The following is a 25365-nucleotide window of genomic DNA, read 5'->3' on the forward strand; positions in this document are numbered from 1 at the left end:
CGGCTGCCTGACTTCAAAACCGAGGTTTTGGGCAGACGGCGGAGCCACACGGCCTAGCTAATTGGTAAGCCTTATAAGTTATTTTAATTTTTTTTTTCGTTTTAGCTTATGAAGCATCTACTGCTATATAGTAAAAACTTTGGCCAAAACGAGTTTTAATACTGCACATGGATACCAGAATGAAAAATTAAATTAACTATTAGAAGCACTTATGGAACCTCAAAGGACGCTACTTTATTTCATACGAAGGACTGCTGGTGAGATTGTTCTATTTTTACCTATATATACCAAATTTCATCTTAATATCATATTATTAACAGTACTTTTATTGAAATCATAAATGTGGAAGGCTGGATGATGGAGTGGATTGCCAACCTGAATCCTTAAGGTCTGAAGCAAATATGGCACTTCTCAATTCAAAACAAACAAATCATCACGTGGGTTAAAGTTGGTACAGCGAAATTGATTATTACATGGAAGGATCCTAATGCTGGAAGGCGACTCTTATAACCCCGGAATGCGCACAAGTGCCTCTGCTTGTGGGTCCGCCCAATCCCTTTTGGTCCTTCTGTAACAGCATTAGTGTGAAATTCATTTGATAATTAAATTTGGATCTACTGTAATTCTACCCACATACATTGGCAAGTCCTTGAAATGATGGTGGCTTTCCCCTACCACTACTACTACTAAGTTTTACTCAACCATAGTGATTAGAACCTGCAAAAATGCAACTGTAGAGTTGGAAAGTAAATAAGAGTAAATTGAGAAAGCATGGAGGTTGAAAATTTAACTCGCTACTTCTTATACGTCGATAAGAATTTGAAATCTTAATACGTTTTAGTATATTGATGTTATTGAATTAATACGTTTTTATTTACAATAAACCATAAAAGCCAAAATTTTCAAAAAATTTTTGGTCTTCAAACTGACAATAATATTTTGCAACCTCAATCAGCTTCAAACCTCAATCTTGCTAGTATTAACCACAATTCCAACAAGTTGTTCCAAAAGTATCGAACAATATCCAGCCAGTCGAAGTTGTTCTCTATTACTGTCATGATCATTACCAAAATGGCTACATCGTGACAGCACAGCATGCCATACTGATTTATACCTACGACATTGGAGTGAGTGATTTATGTGCTGCATTGCTTGCTGCATGGGTCGTTTTTTCTGCGGTGTAATTTTCTACTCGGAAAACATTTATCGAACACACGAAAGCGGATAAAATAGACCCTAACTTTTTTCCCATTATACAAACCCGCCATGAACTAACTCGCCAATTTGTGCGTTAGATTCAAAGCAATAATGGAAAGAATGGAAAGCGAAACCAAAGTCGAAGCCGCACGTATTCAATTTTCCATCCATTTACAGTAATTTAGCAGAGAAAAACAAACAAACAGAAGATTATCATCTAATCGAGCCACTTATCGTTGATTTGTGAGTAATTTTCTCTTTTATTTTTTTTATTTTTATTTTCAAATGAATGATACATACTCAATTTGAATGGTTTAGTTAAATTACGATTCAATTGCGACACGATTATTTTCCTATGGCGTAGAGAAATACCAATCATCTCGTTCCAGCAAAGCGATACTTTCTGGTTGCTTGCTCACTCCACCGGGGGAGTAACGTTGAGCGAAGACTAATTTAGGATTTTGCTAATCCCCACGGCAAGGAGGTGGAATGAACCAGACCGTCGCAAATTTTCACATAAGTGAAGAAATTCCCATTGAATAAATTCACCATTCAACAGCTCCTTCTTCGTTTCGGTGTTTCGGTGTGTCTCATCATCAGCCAGCGATCGGAGCAGAGCTGCGTGGCCTTCTACGAGCTAAGCTTTATTTACGCCCGCCCGTCGGAGACTCCACGACGACGACGACGACGACGGTGATGGTAACGACGAGGACAACGGGACAACGGGAGCGGCTTCTCTGATGTGTAGAAGCGTGAAAAAGGTCCAACTTAGCAGCAGATAAAATTTACATTCTAATCACAGCCCAAGAATCAAAACTTTACCTTGACGAGGAAGCTTTCGTTTATGGAAAGCGACCCCATGGTGGCATCGAAGTAGGGCTTTTTCGCAATCGAGTGGCTGCAACAGTGCAATTACTATTTTATAACGCTGTCGATTAATGGGGGCTTTAATGAGAGGTCAAAACATCTCAGTTATAGACAAATCGAGCGCCTTTGGCTACATTTAAAGATTGTTTTAGCATAATTAATCTCTATTGACTAGTTTTTTTATTTCTGATTTGTGATTTAAAATTTATGAGTATAAAATTATTAATTTACACGATACTTACCGGTGATTTTATTCGACTTGCGTTTGATAGCTAATAAAGAGTAGCTTTGAGCAGCAACCGCAATTAGAATGTGAGTGCAATTGTGCATGTGAGTTGTTCACCATTGAAAAAAATATCAATATCGGTAAGGATTTTTCCCTTTTCTTCGATTGGCAAACAAAGTCGGAGACAGACCTTTGAAAACTGCATGAAACAGAAATATATAAAAACTGAATAAATTTATTATTTTTTCAAATAAAAGAGTAAAAGAAGTATGAATATTTTCGTTTCTCTTAAAGCGTGCAATCTTTTGTTTCAATCATTCGTTTTACAATAATTTCGAATATGGCATTGAGCCAGAATTAAGATTTGTGATTGTACGGGAAACTAGCAGTCATTAACTTTTCGTCAGTAGGCTCAATTTCGGTAGCAGCTTTTGGGCCCGAAAGCGGGGTTCTTTTTATAGAAACGCGAATATATTTTCAAGAACAAAATTTTTGTTTCAGACAAAAAAACTGCTTTTGAAATTTGCAGAGTCGATGACGACTAATTTCACCGTAAAAAGAATTTATAAAATAATTTCTTGCTTGTATTGTTTATAAAAGCTCACAAACCAAACTAATTTCTTTTTTTTTTTTCTAATATAAAGATTTAGAATCAACAAGAAATAAGAGTGTTAGTTAGAACACATATGCTTAGGCACGCTTATTGTTTTCATAACTATAAATTTAATTGCAAATCGTTTCCAATACAAAACTCTGCGCCCAAAACGGGCATAGCTTATACGACCTACCAAGCTGCCTGCCTGTACCTATGTCGCCCGTATCTGCGAACGTGCTGAAAGATATGCCACCCTCTAAATCAACTGCCACCAACCCACCCACCCACGCACTCAGTGCGGCCTTCGCACTAAACCCGCTAAACTAGTCACGTACTCATTTAGCAGCTGTTTCACTCCTGCCGCCCCAAAAGCAGCCAGCAGATCACATACGAATTGTCGCATCTTCTTTCTTCACTCGCTCACTCGCAATCGCAATCGCGCAACGAGCAGTCGTCGGTGGGTTGGTTGGAAACGAAGCCGTTTACTAGCGCATGGTTTGGAGTTCCAAATTGGCTCCCCATCCGTCGTCAAATCCGATGTGTGTGCGATACAATCAAAGAAAGCTTGTCCGCCACTGAAATGAAGCGACGAGTGAGCCTCTTGTGACCGAGGTACTGCCGGGTGACAGGGTCACGCTGCCGGGCGAGGGGGGTTTTGAATTTTCATCGGGTGGAAAATTGGATGTTTGGCGCCGCGTTCTCGCTGCTGCTCGCGGCAGCCAGCAGTGGAAGCGATGTTGCCATTACGAGCCGAAAGGTGAGACTGACGGAGCGGTCGATGTGCTGCCATTCTCCGGGAGGCGTGGCTTGCAGCGTGGGCAAGCGAATCCGATGGTGGGTGAATGTTGCTTGTTTGCTGAGTTTTGCAAATCTCCTCTTCTGGGATGCAGGAGCATAGCTAGTTCGAGCAAACGATGAGAGCGCACCGCGTGAGTGCCGCGGGAGAGAAATCGAAACCGCGAGAATGACGACCGGTTTTGTGAACGCGATCCAGTTTTTCCAAGCTAGCAAGGATTGCCAAAGAGGAAAACAGATGATTCGAACTGTGGATTCGCGACGTGATTCGAAATGCAAACAAATGTCAAAAGTTTATTTAACGGAATATTATATTATGGAGGTAATTTTAAAACTTAGGTTATACATTTCAAAAAGTGAAGAAAATTTCAATTGAATCTCTATAATCAACTTCGCGTTTAATGCTTACCTACACCTTTGTTATATCGAAGAAAAGATAATAATGTCAACTCAATGAATATACCAAAGAAGGGGGAGAAAACTCTTACTGCCTTCAAGCATGTCACAAGGATATCGATTCTGCCTGACAGCTCAGTGGTTATAGCTCTACATCATAGTAAGATCAAGTTATTAAATATCGGATAACTTTAGCATAATTTTATGCTTAGGTATTTACACATCCTTTCACATTTCAGTTATGTACTGAAACATACTTTACCAGTGGTAAAGCCTGTTACCAAGAGAAGTTGTAAGAGTGGTACTGAATCGAGGAGCGTAATGAAGCTTCTTGTCCAAGAGCAAATTACAATTAATTTCGGCATTCCCTTGGAGCGAGATTGGTATTGCACGGTAGTAGGTTAACAAGCATAACGATAATACTGCAAGAAACAATAAAGTGCGAAATACAGAAACGACTGGATGATAACAGAATATTGTGATCTAATAATCCAATAACCAAATTTTAGATCTAATCTCTAGTCGCAGTGAAAATGTCAAGTGTCATGACGAAAAAAATCATTTTTCCAGGTCGTGATAACCGTGATAACTACTTTCTGCAGCTTTTCACGATCGATTATATCATACGCGGCTTTGAAATGGATTCATTAAGATCCGTTTAGTCGGTTATTGATCACCCGACCACACAACTGGCTTAAATACCTACCACAAACCTACGGTCTGCAGCGACAAACGGTGGAAGGTGATCTGAGGACTCATTTTTTATGCTGCGTAGTGATCATACAATGGTCCTCACCTTCCAAATTATCGTTCTTTCTGTGTGTTGGGCATATTATATCCTCCTTTACCTACTCGTCTAACAGCTGTTCTGATTCTTAGACTGCTAGTGCAAAAAGTTAGCCAACCTAACTAGACTGATTTTGATGAACTCCGCTGTGATATCATTACTATTAGTCCCCGCCAGACAGCAATTGAATAAAAAAAAGTGGTATCAAAATTAAAAATCGTTCCGGCTACGTTCAAATATGCTGCACTTTAATCTTTTTAAAATAATTATTGCCGTAATTTTTAGTTGGCCCCTGCAGTGACCCTTCTGAGTTAGGGTGTTCTCAAATAACCTCATGTTTTACCTACCTTCCTGCGGGGGTTGAATACCCCTGATACAGAATATCACTTATCCCAGCATCATAACATGTCTCGCGCAATACATCATTGTTATAGGGTAGACGCACCATTAGTGGTGGTAGTACCAGTAGTGGTGGAAACTTGAATTATTCCATTATTTTTGCAGATTTTGGTACAAGTTTGATAAGTATCGAACTACCAGTAACAGTATTATTTGATAAGTATCAAACTTGTACCAAAATCTGCAAAAATAATGGAATAATTCAAGTTTCCACCACTACTGGTACTACCACCACTAATGGTGCGTTTACCCTAGTGCAGTGTTACGTTGTGCTAAAGTCGCGATAAACGGTATAAACAGTTCGGTACATCATCACATCGGCAATCATTGGTAGCGTCTCGATTCCGACCGCGTTCAATGACCTGACTGCTGATCACAGTCAGTCGTCTACAGTTGGTTAACAAGTAAGACTTGGGCGATTCTTTATGGCAGTAAAATAGACTTAGCACAAATGGCAATTAGGTCTATTTTAATCACTGTGCGAAAATTATTTTTGGCGTAGGACTACATCTTTGATTTCTATTCTATCTATTCTATTATAGTTTGCACGCTTATAACTCAGTCATTCGTCAATATATTCTAGAGATAATGGTATCAATCAATTGGAAATTCTTCAAAAAATCCATTACAAGACAGTAGATTACATGTTTACCTAACAAACGTTTAATAATTGAGAAAATATTAGACGACTATTCATCATTTAATTATTTTCATTTTTTTGCCTTCCCACGTCAATGCTTCCCTAGCACGGATGACAGAAATATGTAGGAGATGAGCTACGGGTTAAGCTCCCTTATGATTGTATTTAATTTACGCCCTACAGAATCCGATCGAAAATTGCTGAGCTTCAGCTGTTGCTGCTTCCCCGGATAAAGCAACGAAGACATCCAAATTCACCAAACGAGACGCCAACAAACCGAAGAATCCATCGACTCATCTGGCAGCGAACGATATAGTTTTGGCTGCTATGCCTTTTGCTGTGCATCGTCATTTTTTCGTTTGCCCCCACTAAAGATATCAACATTTGAAAAGGGCGTATTTTATAAATAAAAATGCTAATTACTCATGATTGGCTCAATTATATATTGAGCCAATCATGAGTAATTAACAATTTTATTTAGCACGCTCTATGCTGCAAAATTTTTGTCTTAAAGAGTTCTAAAAGTCATCTGAAGGCAACTTTTGCGAGAATTTCGCTATTAAAAAGTTACATCGAAAAAACCGTTTTTTCAAGAGTCACCCCAAAACGATTCAGAAAAAAGGCTCCAAATCAGTCAATTTAAGAGATACAATAATTTTTTTTTTAAATTGCATAAAATTAACAGCTCTACCTACAACTTTGACGAACAATGTTTAGTTCTATTTTTCGAAATAAAAAAGTTAGATCTTCGATTTGTTTGAAAATAAGAACCACCCTAAAATTTGATAGCAGACAAATGAGCGCCTTTTTATATGCAACAACTTTGTTGAACTCAGGTTTTGTCTGGAAGGTCAATTTTAGGCTAGAAACCTTAATTTCCGCCTAAAATTGTCTCCTGGACCACTGTGCACTGGTATCGTCTGGATTCCGACTGCGTTCAATGACCTGACTGCTGATCACAGTCAGTCGTTAGCAGTTGGTTAACAAGTAGACTTGGGCGATTCTTTATGGCAGTAAAACAGACTTCGCATAAATGGCAATTTGGTCTATTTTAATCACCGTGCGAAAATTATTTTTTTATTTCAATTGATACTTTTCGGTCAAAATTGATATAGAAACATTTATTTATAGTTTACGTTTCTGCCTACTCGATTCGGCCATCACCAGAAAATTTCAAACTCTTTGACACACAATAATTATTCAATACTAATCTTCGTTATTTATCACCGCTGTCCTTCCACTGCCTTTGGTTGTATGTAGCGATTTCATTTAACCTTTATTTAATTCGTTGGTGGCCATTGGTTACAAATAATACCAAAGCCAAAGCACGTTCATCGCAAATATGACGTGCCAGTCGGATCTCTTTCGCTTTTGGCACGAATGGCAACTAGAGGGGTGGTGTGGGGGTCAAACTATCATACATTGTCCATGTCCCACTCATTGGCTTAGCGTTTGATTCATCTCAAAACAAATAAAACTAATCAGAAAGTGGTTAAACCCTGCCTATTAGCTATAATTTTACAATAACTAGCTGTTATTTTTATTATATAAGCTACATAGTATGGTCTCGACTTATTGTTTGTAACTTCTTTGGGAAATGGCGAATGTGGTCAAACCAAAATCGTAACAAGTTTTCAGTTACTCTCCGACGTTTCGCTTTTTATTTTTAAAGCTTTTTCAAGGAATCGCTATAATCGTTGATATTTTACATATTTCGCGTTGACAAGCTTTCCACCGATTATACAACAGAACAAAAATACTCCATAATTGTAAACCATCTCAAAAATAATGACTACCCCAAAAACCTTATCAATAGATGCTGGAACCGATACAAACAAAAAGCAACAGCAATTACCAAAAGTATACAACCAAACATAATTTATAAACCGTTCCCACATATAGACAATCTGTCCCCCCGCATTGCACAACTCCTAAAAACAGATTACCCTGAAATTCACTTAGCATATAGTACCAGATACAACGTCGGCATGCTACTCCCGCCGATAAAAGATACAATCCCAAATAAATTAAAACATAATGTTATTTATCAAATAAGCTGCCAGGACTGCACAGCCTTATACATCGGAATGACAACCACGCATTTAAAAACCAGACTATCAGGACATCAAACAACCATAAACAAGCTGAACAAACTAATAGAAACAGGACACACATACACAGACAGAGAAATACAAGATCTCAGGGAAAAAACAGCCTTAATCGCCCACTGCATAGACGAAAAACATAGATTCGACCTCACATCCACAAAAATACTAGACCAAAGCTACAAACGATCATCATTAGCCATACTAGAGATGTGTCACATATACAATAATCCAAATGCAATAAACAAAAGAACAGACGTAGAAGGATTAAATAGTATTTATGCCGGAATACTATTCTCTGTACAAAGTAAAATCAATAACACCCCTACACCCCAACTGCCTAACCAAACATATCAACACACATAAACATAATTGTAAAATTAGGTGCCTCTTAGCCCGATAGTGCGGAAACAGAACGAAATCCAAAAAATAATTGTGACGAAAGATACTAAAAATCCACGACAAATGATAAACTACAGGTTAGCAATAGACGAATACAACAACAAAATCTACAATCAGAATTATCATATGCAGGAACCTAAAGTGGAAATATACGACAACAGCGACAATTTTAGACATTTTCAGACAAAATCATACAGACAACGGACAGGCTAGTTAGTGAGTAGCAAATAAATACTAAAAATTGTTTCAAAATATGTAAAATATCAACGATTATAGCGATTCCTCGAAAAAGCTTTAAAAATAAAAAGCGAAACGTCGGAGAGTAACTGAAAACTTATTACGATTTTGGTTTGACCACATACGCCATTTCCCAAAGAAGTTATATAAGCTACTTCAGAATTGTCGCCGTCCATGGATGTTTAGTACGTCAAATTTTCACAATTTCACACCCCTGATGACAACAGGTTATTGGCATCGATTCACTGTTTCCTGCACCGAAAAGCTTTTACTGGCTACTATCACTGCAGTCTGCCCCCGCTAGCCATCCGTGCTGCCCGCTTGTCTTCCCTGTTAACGAAATTTGACTTTACATACATTTTCACCATTAAGCGTATAAAAGATTATTATAAGTATATTACTATAAAATTGCTGGACATTTTATCTATCCAACGACATATTAATAGTTATGTTTCGTTCTGTAGTTTAGATGTAATAAGCATTTGAAATCTGTCATTCAAACGTTACACTTTTATTTTCGTTTTAACAAAATGCTACCCACAATAGTAAACAAAGACGTAGTCCTACGTCAAAAAATAATTTCGTGTTGTTTATGTGCTAGTGTATGTTAATCGCTTGATAGTAAGTATACAATACTTATAAAGTTTACATGTATTGAGGAGCCGACGGACAGGTAGAGTACACAGGCTGAGAAGCGCTAATGACCAAACTATTTTATTGCGACATTTGCCCCTATTTAGACTACCCCGATTTACACGATTATCACAGTCGAATCTCGCACACGATTTCGCTCAAAGAATATGAAATGAAAAAGAAGGGGAAGAAGGAAAAAGAAGTCAAACTCATTAGAAGATCAAACTAAAAGCCACTTTAGTGTCAGATTAACAGTGCAAAATGCGGTACGTTGCATTAAATGATTATCACAGTAGTCTAAATGGTCATAAAAGGGGCAATATCTAAACAAAAATTACATTGCTTTATTATTTTAGTGCTTTACAACTCATCTGACATAAAATCTAAATGAACTTTATAAACATTTCGAGATAATACATTTGTTTGACTGAAGTTTTTTGAGCAAATTTTGAAGAAGGGGTGAACTCCAATACACACAAGCTCGCGTAATCTATTTATATAAGAGGCATATGTCTGTACCGAAAACCAGGTCTCAAGACGTCATAAGAGGCTTATCGGTAACTAAAAACAGGTCCCTGACAGGACATCATCCTTTCGTAGCAATGGGTTGTATTCTCAGTCAACTCACTGGTCGACTGCTGGACTGCTCGATTGCACAACTGGTTGATTGAACTGCTCGACTGGACTGGTTGATTAGACTGCTCGATTTGATTGCTCGACTTGACAGCATGATTCATCTGCTTGACTGAACTGTTCAATTCGACTGCTCGACTCAACTGCTTGATTGGACAGATCGACTTGACTGCTTGACTGAACAGCTCGATATAACTGCTCGAGTGGACTACTCGACTTAACTACTCGATTCGACTGCTTGACACATTTGTTTGACTTACTACTCAACCCGACTGCTCAACTTAACTGCACGATTGAACTGCTCGACTGGACTGTTCGATTCGACTGCTCGACTGGACTGCTTTACTGGACAGCATGATTCATCTGCTCGACTGTTCGATTCGACGCTCGACTCAATTGTAAGAGTTCGTCACCGTGAATTTTATATATCAATTTTGTTGATTTTTTCGGTGAAAATAAAAACTGATGCTTTCAGCGGACGTTTCGACTTAAGCCTAACTACTACCTAACTTACTACCTACTACGCATTAAACATCTATTCTCACTGCGTCGTCCTCTATAGCTCGACTCAATTGTTCGATTCGACGCTCGACTCAACTGCTTGATTCGACTGCTCGATTGGACTACTCGACTCAACTGCTCGACTCGACTGCTCGAATGAACTGCTATACTCAACTACTCGATTGGACCATTCGAATCAGCTCCTCGACTCAACTACTCAACCCGATTGCTCGATTCGACTGCTTGACTAGACTACTCAATTTGATTGCTCGACTCAACTGACAGCTTGATTCAACAGTTCGACTAGACTGTTCGACTTAGCCACTCAGCTCGACTCAATTGCTTGACTTAAGTGTTTGATTCAACAGCTCGACTTAACTGCTTGATTCAACTGCTCGACAGGACTACTCATTTGAACTGCTCGACTGAACCGCTTGACCCGACTGCTTGACTAAACTGTTCGATTCGAGTGCTCGACTCAACCGCTCGACTAGACTACTCGATTCAACTGCTCGACTGGGCTACTCAACTTAACTGCTCGATTGGACTACTCGATTAAATTGTTTGACTCAACTGCTCGGTTCAACTGCCCAACTCGACTGCTTGACTCAACTGCTCGGCAGGACTGCTTGACTGAACGGCTTGGTTTAACTGCTCGATTTGACTGCTCGACTCAACTGCTTGACTTCTGTTTGAATCGTCAGCTCGACTTGAATGCTCGAATAAACTGCACGACTGGACTACGCGACTCAACTGCTCGACTGTACTAGTCGACTCGACTGCTCGACTGGACTTCTCGACTCGAGTGCTCGACTCGAATGTTCGACTTAGCTACTCAACTGGTCTATTCGACTCTACTACTCGAATAAACTGTTCGACTGGACTACTCGACTCGACTGTTCGAATGAACTACTCGACATAACTGTTCGACTTAACCGCTTGACCCGACTGCTTGATTAAACCATTCGATTCGACTGCTTGACTCAAGTGCTCGACTAGACTTCTCGATCCAACTGCTCGCCTGGTCTGCTCGACTTAACTGCTCGACTAAACTGCTCGATTTGACTGCTCGACTCGACTGTACAAGTTGACTGCTCGACCCAACTGCTTGATTCGACTGCTCGATTCGCCGATCAACTCGATTGCTTGTCGCGATATCATATGGTCGGTGTTAAATCAGACCGGACCAAGTCACAAAATTTTAAAAAATGAGTTAAAGACAGCAAACGATCAAGAATTTTCAGCCAGAGTTAGATGATTTCAAATGCAGCAAACCTTTGAATGTGTTTTTCTCGAAGTCAGAATTTTGGCACTCGGTTCTGTCTGACTTAACACCGACCGTATGAATCGGTTTGCGGCAGACAATACACGGTTCAGAGCCACTCATACTAAAGAGCCATATTGCCCGCCTATAGAATCAGCACAGTGGAGATAATGTTTTTATTCAGTTAAATAAAATCCAATACGACCATAAAAACTATTTGTTTCAGCTGCCGGCTATGACGCTTTTATGTACAACATCTTAGAGCTATATTATAAGAACTCAAAGAACTAATACAAAGATTAAATATTTTCACAAACACTGGCCAATGGAATGTATCCGCAGATTTCTGAATTCTAAACAGACATTTATATTTTCCGGATCGTAAGATTCGGGATCAATTACTATTTAATAAGCATATCGCTCAATACCGATTATAGCGAAAAGAAATGCAGTGCAGGTTATACAGTAAGCTTCCGGGTGATTCCCGTAGATCAACGACACTAGTCGTAGTGATGAGTCCACACATGGAAAAGGTGCTACGGTTTAATTTAGATCGAAAACATACACTGAGTTAGCTTGCAAGTAAGCAGGGATGGCACAATCACGTCATGTTACTAATCTGTATCTGTATGGCTGTATCTTTTATATTTACGGTGCTACAATACTAGTAGCTCTTTAGTTGCTAAGTGAACGTTCACTAGCATTGTAGCACTGTAACTACAAAAGATACAGCAAAACTTCATTCAGCAAAATTGTAGATAATAACCAGTTCTACAAATGTCCTATACATAATATTGTCAAATTTTGCTCGGCTGAGACGGTACTATCGAATGAATGTGAATTAAGTCAAAGTAATCGTACCATCCCTGGTCGTAGGTGAAATACGTATCTTTCGTAAATAAAATTAAAAGTGGAACTCAATCGTGAAAAATGTTTTCTTTTATTTCGTGAAGCTTGGTTCCTGTATCTCTGTGCAATTCACCAAAACCTCAGGTGTTCCGCAAGGTAGTAATATGGGACCACTACTTTTTTTAATTATTTTTGGACTATTGGATATCGGTTGTAGGTTTATGTTGTGTATGGTGCATTTCTAGAGTCCATCATTATCCATAAGATTGCTGAACTGAGTATTGGTCTATCTTAGGTATTTACGGCGCACCCCCAGTTCACACTGAGTGGTGCACCAAGAGTGCCCCCTACGCAGCACCCAGTGTGAACTGGGATGCCTGGGCGCCTTAAATACTTAAGATAGAGCAGGGCGTAGTTCAGCAATCTTATGGATAATAACTGACTCTATTAATGCCCCATACATAATATTTTCGAATTTTGCTTGGTTAAGGTGTTACAGCTAAATAAGAAAAATGGGTGCACCGAGTGCAGGACAGCCCAGTACACCGGAATCGAATATTTCAAAGGCAATGCGTCAGCTCGGCTTTATTTCGAAAATTGGACGGCACTTTAACGATCCTTACTGTCTAAAATCGTTATATTGTGCTCTAGTTTGGATTATATGGGTCTGGGATTATTGGAAATTTGGTACTTGGAATGTCAGCACTCTACTTGAACCAGCACGCGCGGGTATCCTGGCAACAGAGCTGCAGAAGATGAAGGTCGAGGAATTGGAATTGGAAGGAATTGGAGAGTGACAGCCCACAACCCAACCGAATTATATGGAGAAACTTGTTCAACAGGCTTTGTCTTAGGATGGCAAGCCATTTGAGTAAGTAAGTAGGTTTGCTGAGAAAATTGGCTTTCACTTTTTTCAGAAAATGTTTGTTCTGCAATCCTTGTTTCAATTTTGAAGATAATCTGATATTCGTTCAGATTTCCATAGTCTATGCATGTGACAAAACTTCTGTCCAGTCTGTACGATTATTTTGAAATAGCTCCGTAACAAGCTGGTTTCTAAGAAAAATCACAGCATACTGAAACGGACAGAAACTCATAATTTCCAGTGAAAATTCCATACGGTTTAGTCGGACACCAGTGCCCGACTTATTCCAGCGGTGAATTACACTCCTGCGGAGCCATCGCATCGGTAAACCCTTTGCCAACTGCCAAGAGCAGAATCCCCGCTGATCCAATTCGCAGCTGTAATCGAGTTCAACAATTCGCGAAACTAGGTGCAGCTTACTGGTTATTACAACAGCACAATTAATTATGAACTACCGGGCTGAAATTGGTTTTATCGCATTTTGCATAGTAATGCGCGTTATCCGCCGACCCGGCCGTAACATCGGCCAGCCTAACTGGCCTTTCCTGTCGATGATGGTGTTACATCGAACGGTCGCTTCCGCCGAATGCATAGGGTGGAGATTTGTGGATGTGCCTGAACCAATCGCACCTGCTAACTTTATAATTAATGGTGTCAATTTGCCCGAACAAGTACACGACTCGACGCCAGTCGCGGCCGGTGTAATTGCATCCAATATTCAAATTGTTTTTAATTTCCAACGATTTTTCTCTCGCTACAGCTGCTGAAATTGGGTTCGACTAGAGCTGAGCCATTGCAAGCAGACAACCATCGTAATAGAATTTCAAAATCCAAAAAAAAAAAGAAAGAGAAAGGTGAACGAGCATTAAGTGACAGTTTGGAAACCAAATCGGTCTGACAGGCCAACAATGCAGCCGTCGATCCCACATCCGGCGAGCATTCGTTGTTCTAAATATGATCGAAAGTCGGAGCCAGACAATAGAGAGTGACACATTTCTACATTGTTGTCTTTTTGGGTTCCTCAAATAGAATGAATGCACCGCACGGATAGGCGGCCGGTAGATTTGCCACATCAATCAACGGAAATTGACGCTTGTTTGCGACTTACCACACATTAGCTTTCAAAATATTTTCATTTCACCCCATTCCCATCGGCTAATCAATTTAACTCCGATTTCGGCTCATTCGAACCACTCTCATGGTGGACATAAATGACAACCATGTTGCTGGTATTCTGTTTATTTTGTTTCACCACAAAAATAGGGAGGATTGTTGCTATTTTGAATGTAGGAAAAGATATTTCTGATTCTAATCGGGTGAAAAAGAAATTGAGTCCATCACCCAAGGCAAAACACGTACGGCAGGAGCAGCTCTCATGGTGCGAACGGGATCGAAATACCTACATCTAATTAAGTAAGCAAAAAGAGCATCGCTTTTGCAGGTAAAAGGGGCTTGTAGCACAGTTGCAACGTATTAGATAATAATTGGTTCAATTTATAATCCGTCCCGTAGCAGAATATTCGCATTTTTCACGAACGGATAAAATCGAGCCGGAATTACTGTGTGCTCCACTCACCCAAAAATTAATTAATCCCAGCTGCCCCGTCAAAAATCGATTATCATTCAACTATATATTTAGCCCTCAGCTGGAATTCCACATTAACAATTTAATTGAAATCGACCGGCAGCATCGGATTGCATGCGTGAGCAAAAAGTTGCAATTACAGCCCATCGGTAAAGATGATTTTGTAATTATTTTCCTCCCACCACACCCGTGAGATCGGACGATGGTTTATTTTGCCGATTTAATTTTTCCTCTACCGTGAAAGTACGGAACTAACCGTGCCGGTACGTACACTATAGGGCTGTAGGTATTATAGACACAGCACTAAGCGTGATGCTGACTGGGACAAGCAGGCTCAGGGCTTATCAGATAACGATAACGATAATGGCTAGAGCATTTGTTGGTCCAAATTTTTCCCAGTTGAATTGCATTGAAAATTATTTCTCAATTCGTGACGCTTGGTAGCACAAACAGATCAAATGATTCCCTATATTAGGTTCTTCAATATCTTAATGTTCTATATACCTAGTCCTGTTACATCGAAAAAACTAAGTTTTTTGCATTGAAGAAACATGGTGCTTTAATAAATCTAACTATTATTCAACATACTGCATGAAGGTTTTCTTAAATTAAGTCTGCACTTCAGAATATGCTCTTGGAAAATAAATTAACATTTCTGATAGACCTGTTATTGTTTGGTTGATAACAGCATTTTATTGAAACAATTACGAGAGATGTTCAACGAAACCGGCTTCGTTGGTTTGGAGAAACACACACGATGTAAAAAAGAGAAACCGATACGTAATTAAATGCAACGAAAACAAACAAACAAACAAATAAATTGCAGTGGCATCAGGTGCAGCTCAGCGTGAAGCAGAAAAATTAATTTCGTTCGTTTTCGAGCTTTTCGAGAGGTGCTCACCCGGGAGCTGGAGACAATAATCAACTACATACGGAACAAGGATAAAGAAACATGGAAATCATCTGGCTTTTGGAATAACACACAAAGGGTGTTTTAAACTTAAACAATTAAACTATTAGTCGCATTTTTTTACTGTTTTTTTTCCTTAACCGTTTAGCGACACAACAACCACCAATCAAACATCTGGTTCACTGGGGATGAGATGCTATGGATGATTAATGTTCCTCAAGTTCCTTATTAAATTGATATTAAATCCACCGCAGCAAATTATGGCCGGCGATGGTCTTCCCGGATGGCATCGTTGCACTTTTTGTCGTCCGCTTTTCATCCCCATCATAATTTGCTCGCCGTTTAGTGTCGGCTACATGGAGGGTTTATTTGTCTAAAAAGTAAACACGAGCATAGATTAGCTCAAGCAGAAGAAAAAAAAACCCTCGAAAATCAAACTCATAGAACCTTATTACCATAATCCTTGCCCGCTTGGTCGGCAGTAAAGTGAGGGTAATGTCAAATAACGAGAGAGACGAAAAAACGCCATCACGGCAAGTTGGTGCCCAAATCCTCCTTGACAAATTGACAGCGAATATAAAAAAACAAATATACAGTGGGGTGCGCTTGCTGTTTGCACGAAGATCTATATTCTTAGGTGTTTGAACCTAAATTTGACGAAAATTGATGGTAATTTTGCTTTTTTGCGTCGTACAAACAAAATTTAGAACATGTTTTAAGTGATCTATAGGATCCATACCCTTACTTACTTAGTCGGCCGTACGTCTTATGACAAGGCCTACGTAACATAATTCCTCTATCTAATTCCGTCTATGGCTGTTGGTCTCTAGTTCCGCTGGTACCCAGTGCTTGTTAGATCTTGCTCCCATAGCCCGGCCACCTCGGTTGCTGTGCCTCTCTTAGTGTTCGTTCGGATTCGAAGCGAAAATAATGTAGAACGGTTTTCCGGCATTCTTGCATCATGTCCTGCCCAACCGATCTGTCCACCTTTACCCACTTTTGCCGCAGAGAGTTTTGCCTATCGTCTATTATGTCTTTCGTCCATTATGCCTATCATCCATTATGCGTATCGTCATCGTGCATCATCCATCATGCATAACGTCCATTATACCTAACGTATTTATGCCTAACTTTCATTATATCTAACGTCCGTATGCCTATCGTTCGTATGCCTATCTGCCTAATGGGTCTCGTCAGCTATATCCAAGCCAGCAGACCAGTCTGCAAGACCAGGCATCGCAGCCCTAGGCGGCAAGCTTTTAATTTTTTTAATTTTATTTCGTGGTCTTCGATTATATCATACAGACAGTTCTGAATATAAACTTATTCTATTTTTAAAAGCTCTTCGAAATACATCAAACTCATAACAGTCAGATACAATATTAAATTCGCGGGAACACACATCAATCGGGTTATTTTGGGTGAAAAGAGTACGGTGTAAAGGAAGCCGAAAGAAATCCGCTCGCCGGGTAAGCCTAGGAGTAGGGTTGGGAGTACCGACAAGATTTTTGAGAACCGGTATTTCGGTACTGCAAGGATCAGTACCGGTAATACCGGTACTGGTACCGGTACCCAAAGCTTTAAAAAGAAAATCCTTGTTCTTTAAAAAATCTGCTAATATTTTTCTTTGAGGTCAAATTCTTAAGTCACTTCACCTCACCTTGCAGTTACTATTTCATTTGTACTGTCACTTAGGTAACAGGAGTCACCCAGGTACTTTCAAAATCGCTAATTGTGTTCTCATCTAAGATCTATGAGAGTATGGCCCTTGTAAAAATGAACAGATATAGCGATTGCAAAAATTGGAGTGATTCCAAACGACATCTGGCAAAAGTCGGGAGGCTACGATGGGTCGGCAATGTCGCAAGGATGACGGATGACTGCACCGGTGCACCGAAATCTGTTCTTTTCAAAAACCCTACCGATACCATTAATAGAGGGGCCCAACGACCAGGTTGAAGCCGACTTCGAGAAGCTCAATGAATTGGTCTTGGTGACAAGTAGCCTAGGACCAAGTACAGTGGAGACAAATTTTTGATACAACACGACCCCCCGGTTGTATGTTACTAGAGGAGAAGCTTGCAAAATTCTTTAAGATGCAATGTACTGTTCAATGTACTGTTCACCATGCGAAAACGAATTTGCCAGACACTGAAAATGCTTTCTCAGAAAGTATCGCTGAAGGACAGGCTGTACTCAGGGTACTGAAAAGCATAGTCCAATACTTGCTCTTCAATCCTTGAGTTACATCGAAGCGAATTCATTCCGCAGAGTGTTTTGGTGTACAGGTCTAATCGAACTCCTTAAAGCTGGAACTGCTATAGGCGTCTGAAGTCCGTTCTAATTTTTCCTTCACGATCAGCAAGCCATATTATTTTAAAATTGTTATCTTTGATTTTAAGGCCGAATGTTAGAAAAATTGCATAATTGATCAGTACCGAAAGTACCGGTTTTCTCTTGTGTCAGTACCGGTATTTCGGTACTGGAAAATCAGCCGGTAGTACCGGTATTCCCGGTTCCGGTACTCCCGGTATCCCAACCCTACCTAGGAGGTACCGAATCTGACCTAGTACCTCCGGGCTATCCACGTTATTTTCCAGAAGATCGTAGATAAATAATCGTTGCAACATACTTCTCCTATTTGTCAGAGTGGGTAGACGTATAAGCACGCATCTATTTTCGTACGGAGGTAGACGAACAGGATCTTCCCAAGGTAACCTGCGCAGAGCGTACCGAACGAATTGACGCTGGATTCGTTCTATCCGGTTGATTTGAACAGCATAGTAAGGTGCCCACCCAAGCACCCCGTATTCAAGAATACTGCGCACGATTGAACAGTAAAGCGATTTCAGACAGTAGATAACATTGGACTGCTGCGTATTCCTTTTGATAAAGCCTAGCATAGCGTAAGCCTTAGCAGAAGTAACGGCAATGTGTTGAGCAAAACATAATTTACTGTCCAAGAGGATGCCCACGTCCGTTACAGTTTCGACACGGTTGAAGCTGTCCATTTCCATCGTGTAGTCAAAAGATATGACATTCCTATTCCTACAGAATGAAATAATATTGCATTTCTGCACGTTCACGTCCATTCCATTCAACATACACGAATTTAGCAGGTAATCGATGTCAGATTGCAAGGCACAGTAGTCAACTCTTGATGCTACTACCCGATAGAACTTCAGGTCATCTGCGAACATATACTTGGCAGATTTTATGGTGCTACACAAATCATTTACAAAAAGGATAAACAGCAATGGGCCAAGGTGACTTCCTTGGGGCAGACCGGATTGAATCTCAAATGGCTGCGAACTAGTTCCATCTATACGTACAAACGCACTGTGATCGGTAAGATACGACAGTATCCACCGTGTTAACCACTCAGGAAATCCCATCCTTTCTAGCTTCGATACCAACAGAAAATGTGGCACCCTGTCGAAAGGTTTAGCAAAATCGGCCTAAACAGCATCGATTTGCTGCCGCTTTTCAAGTGCGTTTGTCAGTGACATACGCCATCAAGTTGGTAATCGTGGAACGTTTTTTCACAAATCCATGCTGCCATTCCGAAATGATATGATGAACCTTCGGGTTAAGCGAATCGGGGATAAGACTTTCGAAAACCTCCGGTAAGCAGCTCAGAATCGAAATACCACGGTAGTTGGTGATGTCATGGGTACTTCCTGCTTTATGGACGGGCGTAATTGCGGCAGTCTTCCACGCACTCGGGAAAATTCCCTCCGAAAAACTTATACCGCGAATAGTTTAAGAAATGAACCACAACGGAATAATTGGCATGGGTCGGGCGAACGAAAAGGACAGCGATTATTGGAAACTCGGTACTTCGGTACGGAATGTCAGGATACTGTTTGAGCCGGCATGCACGGGTACCCTGGCAAGAGAGCTGCAGACGATGCAGATCGAAGTTTCTTCTTCTTCTTCTTCTTCTTCTTCTTCAGCATAGAGCAGGGGTGGCTCGTGCTGTTTCAAGCACTCGTCTCCATTCAACTCGGTCTTGGGCCTCTCGTCGCCAATTTCCTAGTCGTCTCAGAAGTCGCAAATCGCTTTCGACCTGGTCGAGCCATCGTGCACGTCGGGCCCCCTGTTCCTAGTGCCGGTGAGGTTGTTGAAGAGGACTATTTTCGTCGCACTATCGTCCGGCATCCTTACGACGTGTCCGACCCACCGTAACCTGCTAACATTCGCTAGATGTACGTTGGGAGTCTCCCCAAGCAGTGCCTGTCGCTAGTGATTCATACGCCTCCGCCACTCTCCGCTTTTAGTTTGTACTCCGCCAAATATCGGCCGCAGCATTTCACCGCCGTCCAGATGGAAGGAGTTCGTCGCAAACCGAGTCTCCGAAATACAGCACATCACGAAGGAAGGGACTTGGAATCACGTTGCAGGCGTTGAAAACCCTGCCGATATTATTTCAAGAGGGATGTCTCCAGCACAGCTGCAGTACCAGTCCGTTTGGTGGTACAGACCCAACTGGTTATCGTTGGACGAAGATCATTGGCCACAATCTCAGCAAAATTCCGAAGAATTTGATCCGTCTACCCTAGAGGAGAAAGGCGTCGTTATTGTGGTAGCTCAAGGCACCGAACCGTGGTATATTTTCTATCTGTTCTCATCATTCTCTGCGTTAGTTAAGGCGACAGCAGCCGCTCTTCGTTTTGACTTCAATTCCCAACCAACAAACAATAGCGTGCGGAAGGTTGGACCTATAACTGTTAAGGAGTTCGACGATGCACTCCGCGTATTGGTGAGAATGGCACAGAAAGAATCCTTCTTCCAAGAATACTTTGACCTCACCAACGGTCGTCAGGTTCGAGAGTCGTCCAGAATAGCATCTCTGAATCCTCAACTTGTAGATGGAATACTCTGCGTTGACGGCCGGCTACAAAACGCAACCATATCGTCCAGTCGAAAGCATCCGTACATTCTCGATCATCGTCACCCTATCACGAAGCTCGTAGTCACCGAGTATCATCACAAGCTGTTTCACGCAGGCCAGCAGGTCCTAATCTCATCCGTTCGAGAAAAGTATTGGCCTACCAGCGTTCGCACCCTAGCTAGAAAGGTAATCCACGATTGCGTACGCTGCTTCCGTGCAAGGCCGAAGATCCAAGAACAGTTAATGGCTGATCTTCCCTCGGAAAGGGTCACAAAGTGTATACCATTCCAACGTGTTGGAATCGATTATTGCGGGCCGTTCCAGGTCACGTATCCACAGCGTCAATTCCGTCCAGTGAAATGCTTCGTCTACGTTTGTCTGGTCACGAAAGCAGTCTACATAGATCTAGCAGCTGACCTCACCACCCGTGCGTTTCTTGATTCTCTTACACGCTTCACTTCTCGTCACGGCAAACCCAGTATCATCATGTGTGACAACGCTAAAAACTTCGTTGGAGCGAAGCGGCAACTCGACGATATGCTCAGATTGTTCCACAACCAGAACTTCCAGAACAGCGTCATCAAGCAAGCAGCAGATGACAAGATTGACTTTTGTTTCATACCCGCACGCTCGCCGAACTTCGGGGGTCTGTGGGAAAGCGCGGTGAAGTCCTTCAAGACACTCCTCAAGAGGACCATCGGCTTACGCAGTCTTGTTTACGACGAATTTCATACAATTGTGGCGCAAATCGAAGCAATCCTAAATTCGCGTCCACTGACACCGCTCAGTAATGATCCGGACGACTTTGAGGCGCTGACACCAGGGCATTTTGTAGCACAGCGTCCTCTCGTCGTGCCAGAAAACAGATTATCAGCATGGCAAAGAATGCAGAAGGATGTACAGTTAATGTGGAAAAAGTGGTCGACACAATACCTCTCCGATCTGCACAACCGAACCAAGTGGACCAGAAAGCGGGATAATGTTAAGATTGGAACGATGGTGCTTCTGAAAGAGGAAAATCTTCCGCCACTCAAGTGGCTCCTGGGTCGTATTACTGATATTCACCCTGGAAGTGACTGCAACGTACGTGTAGTGACCGTGCGAACCAAAGATGGCAGCTACAGACGAGCAATCAGTAAAATCTGTGTACTGCCCATCTCCGACAACTTCTAATTCGACCAAGGGGAGACAGTGTCTCCTCCACCGGTGGGGGCCGGAAGGCCTCCATACCCCAGTAAGTTATGTATTGTTTTATATTTCGCTCGAACATGGCAAGGGTGCGTATGACCTCCGTGAGCAGCGTCACGGCTTCAAGTCCATAAAGAACTACCGGTCTAATAATGGTTTTGTACATTGTTAGCTTCGTGCGGCGGCATATGCTTCTTGATCGTAGCGTTTTACAAAAGGCAAAGTAGGCCCGATTTCCCGCTTGGATGCGCCGCTGGATCTCCTTACAAGTGTTGTTGTCCGCGGTCACCAGCGATCCCAAATACACGAACTCCTCTACCACTTCTAGTTCGTCGCCGTCAACGGTTACCGTCCGTGGGAGACGCGCGTTTGTTTCCTTTGAGCCTCTTCCTTTCATGTACATGGGCTTCGACGCATTTATTTTTAGTCCAATTCTCCTAGACTCCGCTTTCAGTCTGGCGTAGATTGCCTCCGCCGTCGCAAAGTTCCTGGCTATGATATCGAAGTGATCTGCAAAGCCTAGAAGTTGGCTACCCTTGGCCTCTCGTTTCGATGCCCGCTTGTCGGATCACCCCCTCAAGATGTTGAACAGCATGCAGGATAAACCGTCAACCCTCGTCGCGTCTCGAAGGAACTCGAGAGTGTCCCAGAGATGCGTACGAAACACATCATTCGATCCTATGCTTTGATCAGTCGCGTCAGTTTGTCCGGAAAACCGTGTTCGTGCATTACCTGCCATAGCTTGTCCCGATCGATCTCTCCGGCAAGCTGGATTCCGTGCTGGCCGATCATGTGTAGACCATATCTCAACGCTCCGCATTATATTGGAGCAGATCAACGAATTCCAGAACTCTCTTCTGCTGGTGTTCGTTGACTTCAAAAAGGCGTTCGACCGACTCAATCACGAAAACATCTGGGGCGCATTTAGGCGTAGAGGAGTTCCAGATAAGCTAGTCCATCTCATCGAGGCTCAGTACGAGGCGTTCTCGTGCAATGTTTTGCACGACGGCGTTTTGTCCGACCCCATAAGGGTTACTGTTGGCGTGAGACAGGGCTGCATTTTATCGCCGCTTCTGTTTCTCATCGTTATAGATGAGATATTAGTTGGAGCAATTGACAGTAGACCAAATCGAGGATTGCCTTGGAATCCTCTAACGATGGAGCAGCTAAATGACCTCGACCTAGCCGACGACATTGTCTTGCTCGCACAACGCCAAAACGATATGCAGAGCAAGTTAGAATACCTCTCCGAGAGCTCCCAGGCAGCAGGTCTCACAGTCAATGTAGCGAAAACTAAGTCTATGGTAGTGAACACTGACAATTCCACCAACTTCACAGTAGCGGGACAACAAGTTGAGCAGGTAGCCGCCTTTCAATATCTTGGTAGCCAAACAACGTCCGATGGTGGTACCAAGACTGATATAGCCACACGGATCAGGAAGGCCAGGGGTGCCTTTGCAGGTCTGCGAAACATTTGGCGCTCAAACCAGATCACTCTACGTACGAAAACCCGAATCTTTAATTCAAACGTTAAATCCGTACTGCTGTATGCCTGCGAAACGTGGTGCGTCTTAGCGGAAACAACGCAAAAACTGCAGGTATTCATTAACCGGTGCCTGCGATATATTATTCGTGCCTGGTGGCCTGATAATTGGATATCCAATGAGGAACTCCATCGTCAGTGTCATCAACGGCCGATAACCACAGAAATTCGTGAGCGTAGGTGGAAGTGGATCGGACACACCTTGAGGAAAGGAGCGAACGAGGTTTGCAGGGCAGCACTCGACTGGAATCCACAAGGACAGCGTAGAAGAGGCAGACCCAGAGGCTCATGGCGACGGAGCTTAGCCAACGACCTCCGGGCTGTAGACGAGAACCTGTCCTGGCGACAGGTAAAAGCCATGGCGGGTAACCGTCAGCAGTGGAGATCTCTGATTTCATCCCTTTGTTCTGCCGGACCGGCGGACATGGACACATAAGTAAGTAAGTTGTCTCGATCGACTGTATCGTATGCTGCTTTGAAATCGATAAAGATGTGTTGTGTGGGCACGTTGTACTCCCGACATTTCTGCAAGATCTGTCGGATAGTAAAAATTTGGTCCAAAGTTGCGCGAGCCCCCATGAAACCCGCCTGGTAATTCCCTACGAAACCTTGTGCTATCGGCGACAACCGGCGTAACAGGATCTGGGAGAGTACCTTGTAGGCGGCGTTTACCAGCGTAATACCGCGATAGTTGCAGCAGTCTAGCCGATCACCCTTTTTGTAGATGGGACAAACCACTCCTTCCATCCATTCCTCCGGTAGCTTTTCCTACTCCCAAATCTTCGAAATAACCCAGTGCAGAGCCTCTGCTGGCGTTTCTCCGCCATGTTTATACAGCTCTGCCGGTAGGTGGTCCTTCCCGGCGGCTTTATTGGTCTTCAGCAGCCCGATTTCTCGTCTGACTTCATGGAGATCAGGTGCTAGGGCATTACTATCTTCCATGAGCGCTCCTAGGTTAATTTCCGTTCCGCCTCCTTTTGTGACTTCGTCATTGAAGTGTTCATCGAAGAACTGCTTCCGCCGGTCGAACACCTCGCACTCGTTTGTGATTAGATTCCCTCCCTCGTCCCTACACATGTCAGGTTTCGGTGTGTAGCCCTTCTGAGTTTGGTTCACCTTCTCATAAAACTTGCAAGTGTCATTAGCTCCGAATAGTTGTTCTAATTCTTCACGATCTCTGTCCTCCTTTTGGCGCTTTTTCCTCCTCAGGATCGTGGTCAACTGATTCCTAGCTCGTCGGTATTTGGCCAGGTTCTCTCTAGTGGCAATACTTAGATAATTTTTCCAAGCAGTTTTTTCCCTCCACCGTTTGTTGGCATTCTCCATCAAACCAATCATTTTGTGTACAATGTACACCGAGGCTCAATACCTAGTGGCGTGGTAGCAGCCTCTCCGATGGCCGAGTGTATTCTGCCCCAACCGTCTTCGAGGTTTGAAGCACCTAATTCCACGGAAGAAGGCATGAAGATCGATGTCTTACAATATTTCAGGAAGTGTCATGACCGAAGACGGGAGAACGAGAATTCCGCGCACTAGATCCTGTTGCGGGCACGATATTCAAGTATCACATCTAGTTACAGCCTGATAAATCTGTACGCACCGACAAACGACAAACCCGACGACATGACGGAGAAGTTCTATGATCCTCTTGACAGGACAGATGGGGAATGTCCAGTACAAGACATAAAGGTCAGGGGTGTGAAAATGCACAGGTTGGACGCGAAGAGCTCTTTCTGGAAGAGAGAGACTTCTACCGCAAACGATAATGACCTGAGGCTAATCAACTTCGCAGCAGCCATAGGAATGGCTATCTGTAGTACCTATTTTGCACTACGAAACATTTGGAAACATGCC

The 25365-nt window shown here is 42.2% G+C and overlaps 1 protein-coding gene across 1 annotated transcript; it reads left to right on the plus strand.

Moving 5' to 3' along the window:
• Nucleotides 1-20324: 20324 nt before the first annotated feature.
• On the plus strand, nucleotides 20325-21953 carry LOC128740663 (uncharacterized). The gene has a single exon (XM_053836226.1). It carries the CDS (start codon nucleotides 20325-20327, stop codon nucleotides 21951-21953), a length of 1629 nt encoding a protein of 542 aa, XP_053692201.1.
• The last annotated feature ends 3412 nt before the right edge of the window (nucleotides 21954-25365 follow it).

This window comes from Sabethes cyaneus, chromosome 3, assembly GCF_943734655.1.
Source record: "Sabethes cyaneus chromosome 3, idSabCyanKW18_F2, whole genome shotgun sequence".
Classification (NCBI taxonomy): Eukaryota; Metazoa; Arthropoda; class Insecta; order Diptera; family Culicidae; genus Sabethes; species Sabethes cyaneus.

Bases quoted from the DNA above. Each gene is read 5' to 3' on its own strand.
- LOC128740663 (XM_053836226.1), top strand. From the start codon at position 20,325: ATGTCTCCAGCACAGCTGCAGTACCAGTCCGTTTGGTGGTACAGACCC.